At 38.9% G+C, this 21,619-nt stretch overlaps 1 protein-coding gene across 1 annotated transcript in view; it reads right to left on the bottom strand.

The window, feature by feature from the left end:
- Pkhd1 (PKHD1 ciliary IPT domain containing fibrocystin/polyductin) overlaps positions 1–21,619 on the bottom strand; it is a 457,519-nt gene that overhangs the window by 120,999 nt on the left and 314,901 nt on the right. The window contains exons 55-59 of the mRNA XM_032899487.1: positions 17,015–17,169; positions 14,422–14,574; positions 6,947–7,822; positions 5,827–5,995; positions 4,617–4,777 (exon numbers count right to left, since the gene is read on the bottom strand). Of these exons, the coding sequence (XP_032755378.1) occupies positions 4,617–4,777; positions 5,827–5,995; positions 6,947–7,822; positions 14,422–14,574; positions 17,015–17,169 (1,514 nt within the window). The remainder of the gene's footprint in view (positions 1–4,616; positions 4,778–5,826; positions 5,996–6,946; positions 7,823–14,421; positions 14,575–17,014; positions 17,170–21,619) is intronic.

Here is a 21,619-nt window from a genome sequence, read left to right on the forward strand (position 1 = left end):
AGGGAAATCCAACAGGCTGGTGAGATATCCCACCCTGAATCATCTCTCAGTTCAAGGGTAAGCAGGAATGTAACATTTACATTAGCTCCTCTGGCATGGTTGTGGTCATTTGGGTTTATAGTCTCCAAGAGTCCCATTAGAGTTGGGCTCCAAATTCCACAGTGGTGACAGTTTGACAGCCCATCTTTACCGTCATTATTTCTTTCTAATCTCACATTCCTACTGGTGTTTTTTTTTTGGCAGTTTGCTACTGTATAAACCATTTGAGTCTAACCTTTGTATCAGGTGTATTTCTAAGTTAACCCAAACAAAGACATGTTCAAGCTTTTTTCTTTTCTGTTAGAATAAATTCTAGCACTGTGGACTGCCACCCATATTATTAATTAAAAAGAAATATGTTTGGCCAATGCACAAGTCCATATAAGCTCCACAGCTACCCATAGGCTAGTTTTAAAGTATGAGGATGTTGCCATGATATGTCTGTAGTAGTGGTATAAGTTTTTTTTTTTTAACCAATAGAAATTTTACTGTAGGAAACTGAGTAAATCTAGAGACAGATGGAAATAGATTTGCGTATCTGCCGTAGTTGTTTTCCAGTTGCTATGGTAACACATTGTGACAGAAGCAAACTAAGGGACAGAGGTTGACTTCAGAGCACAATTTGAGGTACAGTCCATCCTGGCATGGAAGTCAAGGAAGGAGGAACTTGAAGCAGTTGGACACTTACATCATCAGTCAAGAAGCAGAGCGAGATGAACACACTCTCCTATTCAACTAATCAATGTGGTTTTTCCATTCTGACATGTCCAGAGAAGGGTCCCACCCCCAGGTAAGAAGTCCCACATCAATTCATGTAATCAAGATAATCCTTCAAAGGCATTCCTAAAGGAATTTCTTCAGATAATTCTAGAAGAACTTATCAAGGTGACAAGTCACACTAAGGATAAAACTATCCTTTTTATTTTTTACCTTTACTAACCATATACCAACACTCACCTTTCTCTACACACACACACACACACACACACACACACACACACACACAAACACACACACACACACACACACACACACACACAAACAAACATACACACTAACATTGTGGATTTCATTCCACTGTGAAAAAAATGATTTTTGGTTATATTTAACAAATAGAAATGATATAACATTTTTATGTACTCTGCATATATATGACTTTAAAACCTATCCTGTAGACACAGTATCTTGCCATTCAATTGCAACACTAAGACTTCGACATATGGAAAGGTATCAATATAAAATATATTTTCAAATATGAATTATCATGGCAATTTAAATAATCATCTGGAGAAATAATTCCAAATGTCAAATGTTATACTTCAACGATAGCTCTGATGGGAAAAAATATAAACAAATAAAAATATACCCAGTTTTTCATGATGATGTTTGCCTGTACCAGGACACAGGAGGCTGAGACAGGGGGACTGGAAACTTAATGCAAGAATGAACAACACAGAAGAAAAAGGCCATCTTGATCTACACAACAAATTCTCAGCTAGCTGCCGAGGAACTAAACAAAATCTCATTTTTACAAAAAGTACGAACAAAACAAACAAGCAAAAGCTATGAGCTGTGAAGAAGGCTTCCATATGACAATATATACCATTAAATCAGGACAATCTCATTAGTATTCTTTCTAGGCATCCACAATACAGCCAGTAGCTCTCACTGAATTTGTATTCTAAAGAGTTAAATGTTAAATAAACAACTAAGTAATTCCATTTATAGCATTATACCCTGTGACGAACCTCTAAGAACAATAAAGCAGCTGTATTGTAGGATTCCCCAGATTGTGTTGTTTACTGAAAAGACCTAATTCTGGTTGTGGTGTGGCTCAGCCTTAGTACATACCTTTAATCCCTTTAGCTGAAATACAGATAAAACCTTAGTACACACCTTTAATCTAAAACAATGAAGATAAAGTTAGTTTGTAGAAAGAAGCATCCGCATTTGAAAGTGATGTCTAATTGAGAAGAGAGAGGAAAGGTAAGCCACTGGAGGGAGAGAATCAGAGGACAGTCTTACTGGGACAGTTATAGAGACAGTGGTTGCGGAGAGAGAACAAGCAAGACACAAGTGAAGTCAGACTAAGCCAGAGAATCAGAAGGAACCAGAAGATTAGAACAAATTGCCAAAGTTATTTGAGGCCAAGCAGAGCAATGCGGGAAAAGGTGAAAGAAGCCAAATTGAATCAGTCAGCTTGAAAAGGACTTTGATCCAAAAGAGCTGAAGTGAGTCAGCTAGCCAGAGAGCAGAAAGAACTAGGAAGGGGTTAAGCTTATTCATTAGTTAAGTATCCAAGGCTGAAAACATTCTTGGACTAGATTAGATTGTACAGGCTAGGCCTCAGATAGCAAACAGAAGCAATACATCTTGGAGATGACAATCACAACAAGAGAATAAAAGATACCTTTACACAGGTGCAATGACTTTATAAAATAATAAATATAATATAAATATAATAAATGTATTGTTTTATTTGTTTTTGAGATGAGGAATCATTTATCTCAAGCTAGCCTCAAACACACTGTGAGGATAACCTTGAAGATTTTGGATTACTGATATGCAAAAGCTCACACAGTTTATGTGGTCCACACTTGTCCTAGGGATTGAACTTGGATTCTTACATGGGGATCAAGCATCCTACCAATGCTAGCACTAGCTCATATGCTTGATAGATAAGGGATGGCTTCTCCAAGGACATTTGAGGATGATAAGCTTATCCCTAACACAGATACAAATAAAATATCCAGGGAGAGGAAATAGTCTATGCAAGATCGTTATGTTAAAGGAAAAATGTGATATTTAAGGTAAGTAGTGGGGGTGAGGAGGCATCACAGGAGTTGGAAGAAAGTAACCATGACCCAAGAATAGATGTCTGGTAAGCATATGGTGTGGATGTCCTTCTGAATGGAAGGACATTGGAAAGCTTAAATGATTGTCCCGGTTACTTGGTGAGTAGAGGTTCGAATGCAGGGATGGGAGAAAACATCAACAGGGAGGTTATTCTGCCACCAGGTGGGAGATGGCAATGCCTACATTACAGACAATGCAGACAGGAAGATGAGAAGCATGAGAGTTAGGAAAAAGGACAAAGAGTATGCTCTATGTTCTTACTGAAGAACATAGAAAGCAAGTAACAGGCCACAACTGAAATCTAATTGCAGGCAAGTGAATCCCAGATGCCTGTACTACTTAACAGAATCAGTTGGGTATTTTTTTAACCAAGTTTCAAGGTCAGGTATGAGCTAATGATAGGAAACATAACTCATGTGTAGTAATTTGACCTTGGTCCTCCTAGAATAAGGAAAACAGTCTGAGTACCTAGCTCTGTAAGAGTCACACCTTCAGACCTTAAAATAGCAAGGAAGAAGCAGTGGGGGGGGTGGTAATAAGGGTAGGAAGTGAAAGAGCCAGAGTTGGGGGTCAACCTGAGGCCAGTGGCAAAATTCCACCACAAAAGAACCCTCCCTTCCAGGAGGAGTAGAGCCCACTTAGTTCCTGGAACAACTGCAAGCCAACTATCACAAAAAGCCACCTGTGACTACGCCCTCACCAACCCCCTTGGAATGTCCCGGCTGGTCCACTGACTCGATCAGTTTGCAAGTTGCTTCACCCCGCCAATAGTACCCTGCTTAGTTACCATTGTTCAAATTCTGCCCCAATTGTTTGCAAGGTATATAACTCCCTCTTAGAGTCTGCTCAGGATCATTTCCTTCTTGGGACCCCAACATGTTGAAACAATAAAATTCCCGTTGCTTTTGCATCAATCACTACCTCTGTGGGTCTCATTCAAGGGGTCCCAGAAGAGGTTCAAATCAGACCTCACAGAAGAAAATAAAAGAGTGGGGGTCAGAGTAATAGGATTGCATTATATAAACATCAGGAATTATAGAATAACAAATGTAACTGGTAAAAAATAAAGGCATCGGAGACCAGAAAGAATCTACAAAGAATCAAGCAGAGTCAAAGTTTTTCTTGAGGTTTTCCTACCACATAACATGCACAAATTCATTTCAAATGGGGAATTTGGTGTCCCTGTTGGTAGAAATAGAAATCTCTCTAGGATCCAGGTATAAAAACCTATACAATGATATGGTTTTATGAGCAACAACAAAACAAAACAATAACAACAAAAAAGGAGGCAGAAGTTCTGAGCCCAGCACAGTTTTAGAGACACTTGGAGACCAGGGGGATGAATTTCACAGTGCTGCATATACTACCCTCTCCAAAGTGAGTTTTGAAGTCCTAACAGAAAAGAAAAGATAGATTCATAGTTCCATGGGTTATTTCAAGGTAAAATGAACGTTACACAAGGCTAAGGAGTGTATGAAGATAATTCTCAATGTTCAGTGATACTAACATAGACACAAGCATTCAAAGACATCATAGTAGTGATATCCCAGAATCTCAATGACTCAGTATCCCTACCATACACATAACACATCAGCACAGGCTAGCTGTCTTAGATGTCAGTTCCTGTCTAATATATTTTGTTCTCATGGAACAACAGGGCCACCAGCTCTTTTGCATGCCCTCTGCCTTTCCCACACACATCATGGTCAGATGTAACTGACCTGTGTTGAAGAAGGATCCAGTCCATCCTTCCTCTGTCCTTGGAAACACAGAAACTGGTGGGGACAGACCCAGGGTTCTCCCATCCAGATCTGTGAAGAGGTATTTTCTTGGAATTTCACAGTCCGATGATGCAGGGCAGATGGTTCCCACTAAGTCTTTCCTGTGGAAAAAGGGAAAAGGCAACACCCTTGTCTCATGACAGGCAACAAAAAGAAAGCACATGGGCAGTGCTGATCTTTTCAGGGGTTCCTTTTGTCCTCCTGAGCCTTTTGCCATGTGAAGCTAATGCTCTTTACCTCATAGGGAAGAGCTGTACAGGACCCCTCACCAGTAGGCAGGCATGACATACTTTGATATTATTTTTTCTTTTACTCCCGAACTCCAAAACTATAAGAAATAAATTTTTGATCATTATAAATCATCTTGTTTATGGAGTTTTGATACTGGCATGAATGCACCAAGATGTGTAGCTTCTAGCCTACTGTAAGACACAAACAGAAGGAAGTGTTGACAGGAAAATTGTGATACAGCAAAACACATGTACCTAAGCATATTGAAGTAGCTATAGAGGCTCAGGGACAGATATTAAAACAGGAACAATGTTAGGTCAAACTCATAGATTTCCCATCAAGTCTTTTTAATGCAGAGAGATTCCATATTTATTTTTTAGATAATTAAATAAAATTTTCAGATCATGTCCAAGAGTAGTAGTTGTACCTGGTCTATACATCATTGCTTAGCTTAGGAATTCCTAGCAGTTGGGTACAATCTCCTGTCTCCTCATCCTGATCAAAGACTCTCTGAACCCCTATCTCAAACTCTGTGTATTATGCTCTATGGTAGAGGAAAGAATGCAAGTCAAATGTTGATTTGATTCCATCTATTCTGAAACTATTCTAAGGAGAAGAAACAATAGAAAATAACAACAAAACTTTCATTAAATGTCTGACCCTTCTTTTAAAAAAGACTCAAAAGGGAGAAACCAGTAACTAGTACCTGATGTGTGCAAATTCTTAAAGTCATAAATAAAAGGGAAAAAATATGGGGTGGGGAAAAATGATGGGACCACTTAATCAAGGTACCAGCCTTTTCTACAGGGATATATTTCAGTTCTTGTAATGGTGTTATATTTTTTCATGTGTTTGAGGATTTAAACAGTTGAAAACTGCTTCAGAAATATACTGTTATCATCAATACTGAAAGTGGTACCCGGATTGTAATGGAGGAAAGTAGAACTTGTTTTTGTCCTTTATCTTCGGCATTCTGGTCCTCTCTGCTGTTATTGGGTACATGATTCCAGTGCTGTGCTCATTAGTCAGGATGCAGACATCCAGGTCGTCGCTATAGCAACTCTTCACAAAACTAGAAAAGGTGACATCTGAAATTTTAAGCAATATATCACAAGATTGTATCATGCGAACCATCTATCTTCTACCACAGAGATTATAGAACTAAATATTTTTTTCATAGCATATATGCTAGGAGCTAATTTGAACTATCCAGAACAATTCTGGAGAGTTTACATGACTCTTAGTTACAAAATGCCTCTACCATACATGGACATTTTGCACTAAAAAAAAAAGACAGCAATTCCAAGTCAGAAAGCTGTTGTTTAGTGGTTAGAACAGTGACTGCTATTCTGGGGAATGAAGACTCAATTCCCAGCAGCTACATGGAAGCTTATAACACTCTATAACACCAGTTCTGGGGATCTAATTCCCTATTCCAGCCTCAGTGGCTACTTCATGTATATGGTTCACAGACATATGTAGCTCACACATGTAAAATAATTTTTAAAAACCCTTAAAGATACAGTACAAGTATACTACAATCTTTTAAAATTTTTGATGAAAAATCTATCCATTTTATGTAACACTCAGACCAATTGTGAGATAGACTAAATAGAGAATAAGTACAGAATTGCCAAAACTATCTGGCGGATGATAAATTTCCCCTTATGGTCAAATGCTGACTTTAAACCTAGCAATCTTTATAGCACCCAACTACAAAACGACTTGCAGCTGTGATACAATTTCTGCATCTCAGTTACTGTAGTGAATAGCAGGAAAAGTAATTGCTATCCATGGGTTATTATTGAGTTAAATAGCTACAATGAAGACAGCCCAGCAAGCAGAAAACAGTAACTTCTGTAAGCAGTCACTGACTGGTGTTACTACACAATTGTGATTCATCAAAAGTAGGATGCCAGTTAGACAAGCAATCAGTAGGCTAGGCTGGATCTTCTTGTTATATAGTTTAAGAACACTATTGAACATTGTGTGCTTGGGTGAGTGGAGCCCCATTTTTAGGAGGGAGTCAAGAATCCTACCTTGAAGCTTCATAATTCCTGGAACTGAATGACCGCCCCTTACTTTGTGCCATGGCTCCTGGGGCCATCCATTTGGTTCTGAGGCAGATACAGGCCACAGAATACCGATCCGGCCTCCTCTGGGATTGGAAGGCGCTCTATCTGTGGAGGTCCAGTTGGCCGACTGAGGAGCCTTTCTGTCTTGGATGCAGTCAAAAGAGGAGCTAGTGGCTACGATGACTGAATTCCTAAGAGTAATCTGTACAGTGCTGCCAGATCTCAGTGGAGCAGAAGATACATACGAGATGGCCAAAAGACCAACAGTATTATCTACCAGAGTGATATTCTGTATGTCCACACTATTCTCTGTCTGAACCATGGCACCATAGTCAAAGTTCTTAAAAGCCAGAAATCCAGAGACACCAGTACAGTTATTAGGTTCATGTTTCTTGTAGAGGTGAATGCCATGGAGGCTTGAGTGAACCACATTGTCAGACCAAAGCACTTCAGAGGAGCACCCATGGCCACGGACATGAAAGCCAAGTCTCTCAGATCCTGCCACCACATTGCCGTGGAGAATGATATCTTCGGCATAGTTCACTTTGATTCCTGCCACCCAAGGAAGGGAGTTTGCTGACTGCATTGACAGAATGACAAGGTTATTGGTGAGAGAATAGTTCTGACCCTCCACATCGATTCCATGGCCTTTTGTGCCAAACACTATGTTGTCATTTAAGACCATCCCACGACTAGAAGATGCATGGATGCCCACAGTGCAGCTTTGATGTACAGTAGAAGATATAACCCAGGATCCAGTTGACACACCAGTGAATTCAATAGATGCATACAGTGGTGACCCCATGTTTTGAATTTCTACATTTAGAAGTTGAAGAATACCTGCAAAGGAAAATGTATGTATTCAGGTCAGGTTCCTTCATATTTCCCACAAAATACCAAAGGTCTCTGCTTTGGGGCATCAGAATATGCAGATACTGAAATGAAATGTAATCATTAGCCTTGCCACCAGAATTGTATTTCATACTGTACAATTTCACTGACAAAAAAAAATGAATCACTGGAAATATGACATTCTTGTCTACAAACACTAATGTGCTATCTGAGCTCCGATATATCTGATATAAAAAGCAAGAAAAGAAATAAGTCAGGGGATGACCGTGGGGAGTTACACAACTGGTTCACAGATTCTTTGCATTTTCTACGAGACTGAATCAAAGGGCCTGGCTAAGAATAAAGGATGTGTAGATTGTTGCCCAGTTGCCTCAAAGGCATGTCTCCCTGTCTGTCTCAAGGATCCTGTTCAAGTGAGCTGTAATTACCTATGGAGGGGATGAATGAAGGAACCGAATAGGCAACTCTAAAAACACTTCTAGCATTTTCAAGAAGAGTAAAAGTACAAAACTTATTACAATTCGTGTCCAAAAATATGAGCTTCTTGATGAAAACATGGTAAAAAAAAAGAAAGAAACGTAATACATATTTAATATTGTTTGTGAAACTGGATCTGAAGGCACAGGGCTGTAACCAGGCAATACTGGAGGCTGAGGCAAAGGGTAGAATGTTCAAAACCCGCCTGTGCTACATGGTGAAGTCAAGGCTAGCCTGGGTAACTCAGTAAGGCTTTGTAGCTAAATACAATCCGGAAGAGAAGACTTGGGATGGAGCTCAGTGGCACAGAACTGGCCCAGCATGTGTGACACCTTAACCCCCATGAAACCTTTTCTATATTTTAATCTTAGCGACATGTTATTTCCCATAGGATTTTTATAACAATGAGATTTCCTACATCGTTGATTAAAAATTTATAATTATGTAATCTCACTGAAGACTTTCACCTTTTTGAATGTTGTTCTTTTAATGTGGATTGTTGACTGTATTTTCAGCCCTACTAGGCCAGTACTCAATTGCTAGCTACACCTCTAGCTTAGCCCTTTAACTTATTATTGTTGAGGCAGAGTCTCAGTAAGCTGCCAAGTCAGGCCTACGACCCCTGCCTCAGCTTCCTGAGTAGCTCAGTTCACAGACTTGGGTAGCTGTGCCCAGTTTATGGCTCCCAAGAGCTAGGATTATAATTGGATGCCACATGTTTAGCTGTGCTGCCTTAAAAAGAGAGTAACAACAACACAGAACTCAGCCTACACATTGGTTTTAAGTTCGAGTATTAATAATCAATACTGGTTACTTCTAGTAAAAATACGTATTACACTATATGATTATAGGTTATGATATAATAATAAAGTAAAAAAAGTGAAACATCTAATTCGCATATAACAGATCATGTGCTAAGCTCTGCTTTAACAGACACACACACACACACACACACAATCTTATTTATCACAAAGATCCTATGAGTTAGTTACAATTATTATCTCCATGTTGCTGACAAGAAAACTGAGTCATAAAATGGTTAACAAACTAACATTTTGATCAGGAAATATGACTAAGTACAATGAATTTCATTGCAAATACACAGCATGAGTGAGATTTTCAATACTGTAGAGGGAAGAAGACCTTCATACTAGAGTTAGGTAACCAGGCAATAGCTGTATGCCAGGCATTGTTAATGTATCCTTTGCTAGGAAGATTACAACTTGAGAACAGGGTCCCTCGCTTCTTTTTGATTCATTGTTGTTGCTGGAATTTATGAGGTATTTATTGTTTTGTGTTTTGAGGCAATGGTCAAGGTAAATCATGGTGTTCCTTCTTTGCTAAAGATGGAAGAAGCTACCCATGTGACATTTCGGTGTTACTGCATTTTAGTACTTTTTCTTAAAGATCAAAGACAGGCTAGCCTAAACCCCCAGTTCTCCACTGCCTTTTCAGAAACACATTTCCTTGCAATCATTGCTGTAAAGAAGTTGAAACCTGTGAGAGGGAGAAGGTAAACGGTTGCATGCCTCTCCGGGATGAGATAAAAGAATCTCAGTAATAAACCTCTCAGTTGGCAATGATTGAGAAGCTTCTGGGGGATGGTATAGAAATGCTGTGCTAAACTTTGTGATACAGGACTAACCTCTGAGCCATACGGCCACCCTCTTCAGGAGTTCTGCTGGTCCTATTCAGCTATCTGAATAGATAGCACAGGTAGGTCTGTTGACTGTTCACTTTCCCCTCATAAAAAGAGGGAATTGGGGGAGCTGTTATGCCCAAGTGGCAGGTACCCCAAAGACCACAGAGGAACCAATTCTTATGTAAACACAATAAGGGTATTTATTATGAGCTTGTGAGCAGGGTCTCTCACTGCTCCCATCGCAGTTGGTCAGAGTGAGAGTCCTAAGTCTAGAGGTGCAGAGTATTTATTGTAGTTACAGCAATCACGGGGGATTTCTATTTGGGTCAGCAAGTTAACCTTTTAAAAACTGCATTTCTGACATAATCTTCATGAACCAAACACAGGGACAAAAACCACCTGACAAACAGGATGGCTAAGTTAGTTATTCTCTGTAGAATGTCTTAAGTTCACTATATGTACCGTGACTCTGTTATGGCAGCCTGACTGGCTATTGCTAAGGGGTGGTGGGTTGTCATAGGATGCTTGCTGCTTGCTCAGGAGGACTCTATGATTTACTTTTGGGAATTGGAGTTTAGCCTCTGGTCTCCCTCAAAACTGAGTTTCTTCAAAAATGGAGTTGGTTGCCCTTTACACAGCCACCACTCTTAACAAGTTGTATACAGTTCTTCCTAATTGCATATGGGTTTTGGAAAGGGCTAGAAGATATTTGTGTGTGTGTGTGTGTGTGTGTGTGTGTGTGTGTGTGTGTGTGTGTGTGTGTGTTTGGGGGAGGTGACAGAAGGTATTCTATCTGCACAGACATGGAAAAACCATCATTCCTCCTGGGAATGATCCTCCAGTGTGGCTACTTTAAGATATTCCTGCCCATATCCTTTATCCAACTTCTGTTAGGAACCCTAACAAACTTCCAAGTTCACTGGAGTGAACTTCGGTACAGTCACACATTGGTTGGTTTGGGAACCATAGAGGTAGATATTCTTTACATCTTTCCCAAAGAAGGGATTTTAGTCACCAACATTAAAACGATATTGCTCTCTTGATATTCTTTGCCAATAGCACACTGCTGAAAGGTTGGTTACATCTTCCCTACCTAGAGAATTTTGACATGAACATCTCCAAATGGAAATGTAAATACACATATAAACAGTCTGTTTCCTGTTAGAGATGGTGGTTTTAGCCTCTCATTAGTATATGCTTGAATAATATTTCAAGATCTCATATCTATGTGGTTGAGATTCACAGTTTCATTTCACTCACATGCACATTGAAACAACAAATGAAAATCAACAAATAGTAAACAAATACTTAAAGTATCTTGAGCATTTAAATGAGTAGTTCAGATTTAATTATGGTAGTTAAGTAACAAAAAGTAGAAAAGCCACTTTCTCCGTTTTGAAATTATAATCGTAGAACTTTCTAACTAGATATTGTCATCAAAACAAAACAAAACAAAACCTTGCAGTCCCTAATTACGAGGAGAGACTGCCCTAGCCTGGTTAACCATTCAGCAGCATCCATGATATTTCTTTTATCTTTATATTCTAAGATAGTTACATAATCTCCTCTTCCATTTCCTCCCTCAAAACCCTACCAGATGCCCTTCCTTTCTCTCTTCCAAATTCCCACGCCGTCTTCATTTTTCTAAATATAATCTGCTCAGTCTAGATAGTGTTCCTTGTGTGTACATTTTCAGGGCTGAGCATTTGGTATTGGAAAACCAACTGGTGTGTATGCTCCTCCCTGGGACAGACTCGTTCTCCAGCTTTCAGCATTTCCTAGTTGCCTATAGTTCTTTGTGTAGGGTTGAGGCCTTGTGGTCTTCCCCTGATTCACCTTCACATTTTTTTTTTATTATCAACCTTGTTCAGTTCTTGTTCAGAGATATAATCTTACAGCAAACTCCCTGATCCACTGGTTATCACAACATTTCCATGTTCTTTCTGTGATGGCACTGATTATTTTAAAGAACAAGGATTCTTAATGTAGCATGAGAAGTCAAATTGTATCCTGGATAGAAAGGGGTCATTAAATGAAAATATTTCCACTGTGGAAAACCAGAACAGCTCCAGCCCACAGAAGCATTCAATGTGGTTTCTTTTTCCTTTTCTGGGAAATTACAATATAGGTTAGCAACTACAAAGTCTTATGAATGGGCAAGGCTTGATGCTAGCTCAGGCTTTTTACTCAACATCAAGAGTTGGTCTTTTGTCCTAGTCCATGACCATTGTTCTGCTTGACCTAGTTTTCATTAGTTTGGCCTCTATATCTCAACTTTACACTCATTTGTACAAGTCCAGAGTCAAGATTTTGTCTCTGTCATCTAGAATAATGTTGATCTCATCATCATGGTATTTTAAGCCAGCATTCCTTTCTTGGATGATGCTGTACTATTTATACATGTGGCAACTATTCACTGAATACCAGAAACTTCCTCAACTTATAAGAAGTAAAAATGTTACCAGATAATTATTCCAGGGATGGGGTTGGGGGGCAAATTCACCTCTGGCAAGTACATATAAAAATAGAACTTATGAAAAGAGGGTTTTTTTCTATTCACTAGAAATCTTGAACTTCTGATTTAAGATCTAAATATTCCAATATAGTGAACAAATGGGGTCAAGAAAATGCCCCATGCTGATAAGATTGAGTAGTGTTTAGGGCACATTTGCCAGTTCTTCTCTTAGCCCTCATTGTATTCAAGTACAAAGTGACTTTCTTTTCTTTAAGAAAAATGCAGGTATTGTTTCATTAATTCCTTAAGAATTCCATAAATACATACAATATATTTCTAACCTAATCAGTCCAATTAGGGCTACTCACATAGTCTAGGTGTGGGACTGTACATTCAAGAAGCCATCATTTGTCAATGGCTGCTCAGCTAGGAAGAAGAGACTCACACTAGAATGTTGACTGGCTTGATCATATGTAGGTCTTATACAGGCAGTCACAGCTGCTGTGAATTCATGAGTGTGGTGGTCTTGTCAACATGCATGAGACAAACCTAGGTCCTTTGCACATATGTAACAGTTATGCAGCTTGGTCTTCATATAGAATTAATAGAAGAGAAAGTGGGGAACTGCCTTGAGCTCTTTGACACAGGAGACAATTTCCTGAGCATGACACCAGTAGCTCAGACATGAAGATCAATAATTAATAAATGTGACCTCAAGAAACTGAAAAGCTTTTGCAATGCTAAGGATACCATTAATAGGACAAAAGAGCAGTGCACAAAATGGAAAAAGATCTTCATCAACGCTACATACCACAGGGGAATAATATCCAAAATATATAAAGAATGTAAGAAATTGCACATCAACAAACCAAATCATCCAATTTAAAAATGGGTACAGAGCTAAACAGAATTATCAACAGAGGACTCCCTTATGGCTAAGAAGCCTTTAGAGAAATGTTTGATGCCCTTGGTCTTCTGGGTAATGTACTCTGAAATTCCATCGTATACTGATCAGAATGGCTAAGATCAAGAACTCAAGTTACAGCATATGCTCACTAGGATGTGGAGCAGGGAGAACATTGGGAATAGTTCTACCCCAATACCCAGATTTACTACTTTTGGGCATATACCCAATGTCCTACTGTACACAATGACACTTACTCAACTGTATTTATCCAAATATTTTCTAATGGCCAATATTTATTTTAAAAAATTACTTCAGGAAATAGTAGAAGAAAACATGGCATTTTTAGTAAAAGAAAAGAGAATTAATCAGAAATTGATGTGTGCCTCAAAAGTATTAAAGGCAATTTCTAAGAATCAAGGGAGATAATTGTATAAATAAACTCAGTTCCTTAAGGATGGATATACAGAGACATTCAAAGATGGAGCGATCCTCACAACATTCCCTAAACTATTTGATCAGGAAGAGCTTTGTAAAACTATCTTCAGGACATATATTTAATAAATAAGGTCATGAAACTATGTTGCAAGGTTCCAAAAGAGCTGAAGCATAAATTTCAAAGAAAAAGGTTGCATTGATCTTTTTAGAAGTTTGAATTGATTTTTAAAACACTCTAAAATATGGAAATAATTTGTATTTAAATTTTAGCCACTAATCTGTAGCATGAGCTCCTGCCTATGATTAGACACTACATACTACTGGATAAAAAATAAGAGAAAATCAGGAAGTTGATAAAATTTAAATGGCTATTAAATTATCTGTCATTTCAAAGCAAAGGAGAGATCTCGTATCTGCTCAAGCTGTTTTCTTTGAGGTAAAAATGTTCAAATACATGGATATCTAGTGCATTATTTAACTGCACACAATAATTTAGCAAAGATTCAGGCTGAAAATTCATAGCTTCCTGGAGTGAGAAAGGAGCCAGCTAATTTGATCATTTTTGCATTTTAAGTGAAAATTCTCACAGCTGAAATTTCTGAGTGTCCTAGATGAGTAGTTCAGAATCAGTAGCTGAATAGTAAGTAACTGTGGATTTCATTTTCACTTACCAGAAAACTCTTCTCCGCTAGATTTCCTGAAGGACCCCACAAGGAGTCTCCCTCTACAGGATGAGTCAGACTGAATTCTAATGTTTCTGGTCAACAATCCAACCTCAGCAGCCAAACAAATCTGTCGACTATCCTCCAGGGTGTGGGCACTTCCTAGAGAAATAGGAACCAGGGGGAACAACCGTTAACTGTCTGTCTTGGAAATTGCCATCTGAGGACCCAGTGTGTCTCACAAGTAACATTTTCCCTTCCAGTTAGAAGTCCTCCCAACACAAAAGCCAGTTTTTCCTCCAGGCACACTCCACAGATGTCAGCTGAGAATGAAAAACCTGTTCCCTTGTCCCTCTTTGGGATCAAAGAGAATGTGTGAGCAATAATTCTTTTTGTTTTTTCAATAACTCTGGGTACTAGGATAGGCCAATGGTTCAGAGATTTGTCCAGTTCATAGGGTCCCAATCTTCTTCCTTCCATGCATCAATGTCAGGATGTGACATTTGGCTGTACATTCTCCATAAACCTCCATCATGGAAGTAAAGAATCCTGGTTCAGAAGAGGCAGAGGTAGAGCATGAAGAGCAATGTTAGAAGGTGAAGGAAATGAAAAAAGGTGATGCTAAGCACAGAAACTCCCTCCCTTGATGAGACTTCTTCCATCTACCTGAAGCAGAGGGGAAGGAGGTGCCTTGTACTCCTATTTCCACTGATATTTCAGGATGACTTTAACTGGACAGGGTTAGTAAAGATTTCTCTTTTCTATGCTATGCTTTTTAAACAAAAAAAAAATCAAGCTCGACATGGTGATAGATGCCTACAGTCTCATACTAGAGGCTGAGGCAGCAGAATGAATGGATCCTAGAAATTCAAGAGAAAAACCCCATCTCAGCAATAACAGAAGGGAAGAGGAGGCATTAGCTCTGAAGCTATGACTCAGAAATAACTTCAGACAGTCTTGGCGACCACTTACATTCTCCTCTCACATATCAGATAAAAACACAAGGCTCTGGCCCATCTATTTTGCACGTTCATTAGTAATATGTCCTGAGTTAAGCTTATTTTTTTCATAATACAGGAGACTGATTTTCCTTAATGACTTATTTCTATACACTATCTATCTGGACTTTTTAATTAATAAATTTATTTTATGTATATGAGTGCTCTATCTGCATGTATACCTGCATACCAGAAAGAAGACCATATTATAGATGGTTGTGAGTAACATGCTGTTACTGGGTATTGAACTGTGGACTTCTGGAAGAGCAGTGTACTGGCAAGTTTTATGTGTCACCTTGACACAAGCTGGAGTTATCACAGAGAAAGGAGCTCACTTGAGGAAAAGCCTCTATAAGATCCAGCTTATTGAGGTGTTTTCTCAATTAGTGAGCAAGATTGGGGGGCACAGTCCATTGTGGGTGGTGCCATTCTTGGGCTGTTAGTCCTGGGTTGTAAAGAAGAGCAAGCTGAGCAAGACAGAGGAAGCAAGCCAGTAAAAAACATTCCTCCATGGCCCCTGCATCAGCTCCTGCTTCTTGACCTGCTTGAGTTCCTGTCCTGACTTCCTTTGCTGATGATCAGCAATGTGGAAATGTAAGCTGAATAAATCGTTTCCTTCCCAACTTACTTCTTGGTCAAGATGTTTATGCAGGAATAGAAATGCTAACTAAGACAAGCGGCCAATGCTCTTTACCTCTGAGCCATCTCTGCAGCCCCAACACTAACCTGTCTTTATGAAAAAAATATCTGAGCTCTTGGGTTTTTTGTGGTTTTCTTGGTCATCTCAGTAGATAACATACATATAAACTATATTTTGTGTAAATAAGAATACATTTCTAAATTAAATGAAGTTGTTATTTATACTATCCACTGTATTCCAAGGTACTGTAGGATTCTATGTGCCATGAAATGCTTATTATCGAAGAGTTTTGTTCTTACACGCAAATGATCTATTGTAAAGATTTTTAACTCTCTTCTTAGACTTGCCATTATGAACGATAGGATATCTCCTAAAGTATCTAAATATTATTTTGGAAGTTAACAATATGCTAAGTGTGATGCCACACACCTTTAATCCCAGCACCAGGGAGGCAGAGGCAGGTAGAGCTCTTCAACTTGAGGCCAGCCTTAGACACATAGCAAGTTCTAAGACAGCTGAAGCCAATAAATAAATAAAATAAAAATTAAAAGTAAGCCGGGCATAAAACCATGTGGCATCTATAGGCCTATAATCTCAGCACTGGAGAGCTGAGGTGGGAGAATTAATTTGAGTTGCAAGTTTGGAGTGCTTAGTCAGACCCTAGCTCATGCACACAATAAAAGGCAGAAGGAAGCAAAAACAACATAAAGGAAAGAAGGAAGGAAGAAAAGGAAGGAAAAGAAAGGGGTAAAGAAGGCAGGGAGGGAAGTGGGGGAGAAGGAAGTGAGCAGAATGGAGGCGAAGAGAAGAAAACCCAAGAAAGGTTTCTAAGACAAGTGCAGGGCAGCAATCAGATAGCCTCCTTCCACTCCTTAAGGTCAATCAAGTCCAATGTGCCTGGCTCCTAAGCAGTCTGTTCACGGTGCAACGATGAAGCATGTACTAAATCAAAGCCATACCATACCAATGTGCCTGTGTTTTAGACGTTCATAGATCCTGATGTGATGGTCCTTGACTTCCTTCACAGTGAGGACCTCTGCCTCATGAGGCTCATAAGAAGAAGAGCTGAGGACGATTTTGTCACGGGGCTGCCAATCGACTGCATCATGTACTATAATCCTGTAAACTCAGAAAACAGATGTCAGATATACTCATAAAACAACAGAGATCATCAAGTAACCCAAGAGAAAGTATAGCCCACATCAGAGTCAGCGTACTTCACCATGGAAACTTAAAGGGAACACAACAACAAACATGAGAGAGAGAAAAAAAAAGCTTTGGTTGAACATTGACCCTTGTATACTGAGGAAATACTGAGTTCACAAAGTTTTTTCTTTGCAAGCATTAAAGCCTTAATTTGATCCCCAGAAACCACCTTTTTAGTTTTAACGTAAATAATATGCTAAGTGTGGTGGTATACACCTTTAATCCCAGCCCCAGGGAGGTGGAGGCAGGAGGCTGCTTGCAATGCCAGTAATTTGGCAGAGTTTAATAATAATATCTTCATGTGCTTTTCCTAAGAGCTGTCTCCTTTCTTCCCTGAGAAACAACTTGAATAATAAAGATACTTCCAAAGGGATCCCTTTTCATGTTTTCTGAAGATGCATTTACCATTTGGGGACAATATATACAAAAAGGTTAATATCTTGGTCAGACAGATACAATTATGAGTCTTTAGAATTCTAGTTCCTTCTGTGCTGCCTCAAAAAGCTACTTCGTTTTTCCCTTTGTATCAATGAAGAAGTCAAATGTTCATATAGCACCCCGACTCCAAACTGCACTGTGTGGAGTACTAGGTATGTATTATTCCAGTGTACTATTCTAAGCATTGTGCTTTAATCTCTCAATGAATCCGTGAGAGCTTTGAAGATTTCCTTAGACTCACAGTAAATTAATTTTCTCTTCAATCTGTCATTTCTCTGTAACTTTTTCTTCGTTATTATGACTGATTTTTTTCCTCCATCCACAATCCTTATTGATTTCCACACTGCCAGTTCACTCTGCAACCTTTCACCTAACACCAATTTAACTGTCACTTTAGTCAACTCCCCAAACTCACTGACAACACATTCTCTACTCCCTGTAAATGTTCCTCCATGCAATGGGGCTGGACAAGACATCACACGCTAAGCATACATTACAGGGCCACCAATAAGTGACAGGCATGATAGATTCTTGTGGAGTCTTAGCAGTGCCTTCATTGGCAATGATATCATAGAAGACTCATTCATTAGCAGAATAGAACAAATGTTATTTTTAAAGGCAAATGAAGGGCTGGGCTTGCTGCTCATGTGGTAGTTTCAGCTTCAGTTTGCCACCTTGATCACTAACTTAACACCATCTAAAAAAATCATAATTTAATGACTTGAGGATGAGAAGCATAAACTGTATTCTAGTCTTCTGTATAACGCTAATGAGACTCATGTTACAGAAAAAAGGATTCCTGTTCCCTGAGAAAATATACCAAAAAGTATACCAATCAACTAGTTTCAAATAAAAAGAATGAAACTTAAATTATAAAAGTTGAAGGCTCCTTAAAAATAATGTTTTTAATATCTGAAAAAAATTATCTACACCATTCCCTTTATTTCTGCATTAATATTTGACATTGTTTAGGGAAAATATGCTTGCCTGTCCAGAGAACACCAATCAGATGATAAAGAACAAGTATTTTGTAAGTTTAATTTAACAGTTTTTCAACTATGCATCAAACATTCTTATGAGTACACCTATAATTTCAGTGAATAAAGCTAGACACGAATGGAGACTCATAATGAAAGTAGATATGTTTAACCAGTCTCAAAACACACAAGTTCCCTCAAGAATCAGGAGTAGCCACAGACTCTGAATGCTACAAACATAGGAGTGAAAATTCTACTCCTAATTCCTGTGTTAACACTTTTCATCCATGCCGCTGGAGTGCAATGGGAATTTTCAGAGGCTGCTGGAGAAACTGAGTTCCATAGTGAGATGTAAGTATCTTGAGAAACTACGGTATATTATTTGCCTATCGGACCTCCTTCTCCCTCATACCGGGAAAGCGTTCATCTTCTGAAACTCTATTCTTCCTTATACTGTGCCCCATTAGTTATTCTCATTAGCTGTTCTAGTGAGACGCTCAGCACAGGCTACATATGTCTGTAAAATCCCTCCCCGGATGGAATGAACCCTCAGATTGTGAACCTGGCTAAAGTACAATCCCTCTGAGATTATGGGCAGCCTATAGCAGAGGGAGAAGCTATTCTTAAGTATTAAAAAAAATGATGTCAAAAAGGAGAAGTGCAAGAGTGTGGGGACAGAAGTGGGGCTCTGGATTAGCACCAGTCCAAAATCCACCAAGAAATATTCATTTCACATCTCTGACAGAAGCTAGATTGCCTGTCTCCAGGCTGACTTTGTGTCAGAAATTGAGCTTAAAAAACTTTACGTTCATTAAAAATTTACATTCATTTAATTTGTATAATTATTAGATTAGCTAGGCACTATTACTCTCATAATTACAGAAGAAACTATGACTCAAGAGGGTAAGTTACCAAAGTTATACATTTAGTAAGTTATAAGTTTATATCAAGCCTTTCTCTTTGCAGAGTATGCTTTCCCCTTATTATAAAAGTCAAGTCCTTGACCTCCGTGGAAGAGTTGTTCATATGAGGTTAGGACATAGTGCTCTACTATGAGTTTAAGGGCTTGCACATAAGATCAATAATTGTTAGAAAGTGGGAAAAGAGCTACCAACTCTATACTCTGATACAGAAACAGAGTTATGGAAGTAATAAATTTTGAATCATATGTAAATTAACTTAACTTTAACTTGAGGCAAAATTCTAATATATTGGAAAATATACAGTTGGGCTAACATGTTCTAACTTCTACAGATAAATTCAAGGAGCAGATATGAATTAGATACCTCTGCTATGCTTTTATCAGATGCTACAGATTATACCAAACCAATAACAATATTTCCTCTGTCTTACACAGACAGAGCACACCCAAGTTAAATAGCTTAATACCACGTATTGAGAACCACAGCAATGTTTTGTGGCTACGCAAGATGTAGCCATCAGCAAATGCTAAGCCAAAGGTATACAGAAACATTAGCATTTATATTAATGTGTTAGGTCTTAAATTATTCTCTAGATATATTTTATAATGTAAGATTAGAATTTTACACTGTAAGCTAATGTTATAATGGTTTTGCTGATGAAGGCATTAAGTGCTAAATTAAGACATAATGGTTGAATCTGCAAGATGTAATGATATACATCTGAAACCATTCTTGTCTGAGTTTGAAAGTACTAAGATTGCCACAGAAGGCCTTGCGCATAGTGCTTGGAAGAGAGAAAAAAAGGTATTCCAAGCATATGATATCTGCAAAGCGCAAGAACCAACAGAGCAGATATTATCTATCGTGCTGTTCAGATTAAAGGTCTAGGTCCTGGGTACACAATAACGTAATGAATGGTTATTTGCTCTTTAGTAAGTGAGTTCTCTGTAGATGAGAGACCATAATCATAAACTACTCGAACCAATCCAAGCCCGCTAAAACAGATGTTATAAAAAAAAAAAAAGAAGCATTAAATAAGAAGGATAAGAAGGCAGAGGAAGGCGGATTCAAATTGGTGTAGCTATTGTAGAAAATAGTATAAAGGGGCTAGAGGTATGGCTCCGCCATTGAGACCAGAGTTCAGACCCTGGGTGATAAGCCAGGTGTCTCCCGCATGCCTGTTACCTCCAACTCCAAGGGAGGTTAAAGTAGGGGTACAGCTGGAACTTCCTGACTTCCAGAGCTTCAGGTTCAGTTCAGAGACACTGACTTAAAGGAATAGATGGAGAGTGACAAAGAAGGACCTCTACTACCCTCCTCTGGGCATTGTGCTCCAATTAAATAGATGTGTGGAAATATATATATATGTATATCACAAATATTTGCACATACACACATATAAAAATATGTTATACTGTTATATTTGAATATATATGTGTGTGTGTGTGTGTGTGTGTGTGTGTGTATGTGTGTGTGTAAAAGGATGGAGGAACCTTGAAAATTAAAAAGGACTATCATAGCAATCCCACCAGAAATACCTATAGAAAGTGAAATCCGTGATTTAAAGGACACTTGCACCTCTTTGCTCATTAAGTTCCCTACCTACTACAGGCACCTGTATACTAGTATGTGTAGCAGAGGGCCACCTTGTCAAGCCTCAGTGGGAGAGGATGTACCTAATCCTGTAGAGACTTGATACCCCGTGGTGAGGGGGATACAGGGTGGGGCACCCTCTCAGAGGTGAAGGGGAAGGGAAGAGGGGAAGAACCTTGTGAAGGAGGACCTGGAAGAGTTCAGCATTTGGGATGCAAATAAATAAGCTCATTAATTTGTAAAAAGGAAGAGAAAGGAGACACATACGCACAGTAGAAGAGGGTCGAGGCCTCAAGCAGAAGGAAGCGCTGCCGTCTGAACAGCATAGGTTGATGTTATGCTACGTGAAGGAGTGAAGCAGCCAGAAACACCATCTGATCTCATTTATGTGCAAAGCCTAAAGTGTGGATTGCAGAGAGGAGTAAAAAGTTC

Source organism: Rattus rattus, chromosome 4, assembly GCF_011064425.1.
Source record: "Rattus rattus isolate New Zealand chromosome 4, Rrattus_CSIRO_v1, whole genome shotgun sequence".
Taxonomy (NCBI): Eukaryota; Metazoa; Chordata; class Mammalia; order Rodentia; family Muridae; genus Rattus; species Rattus rattus.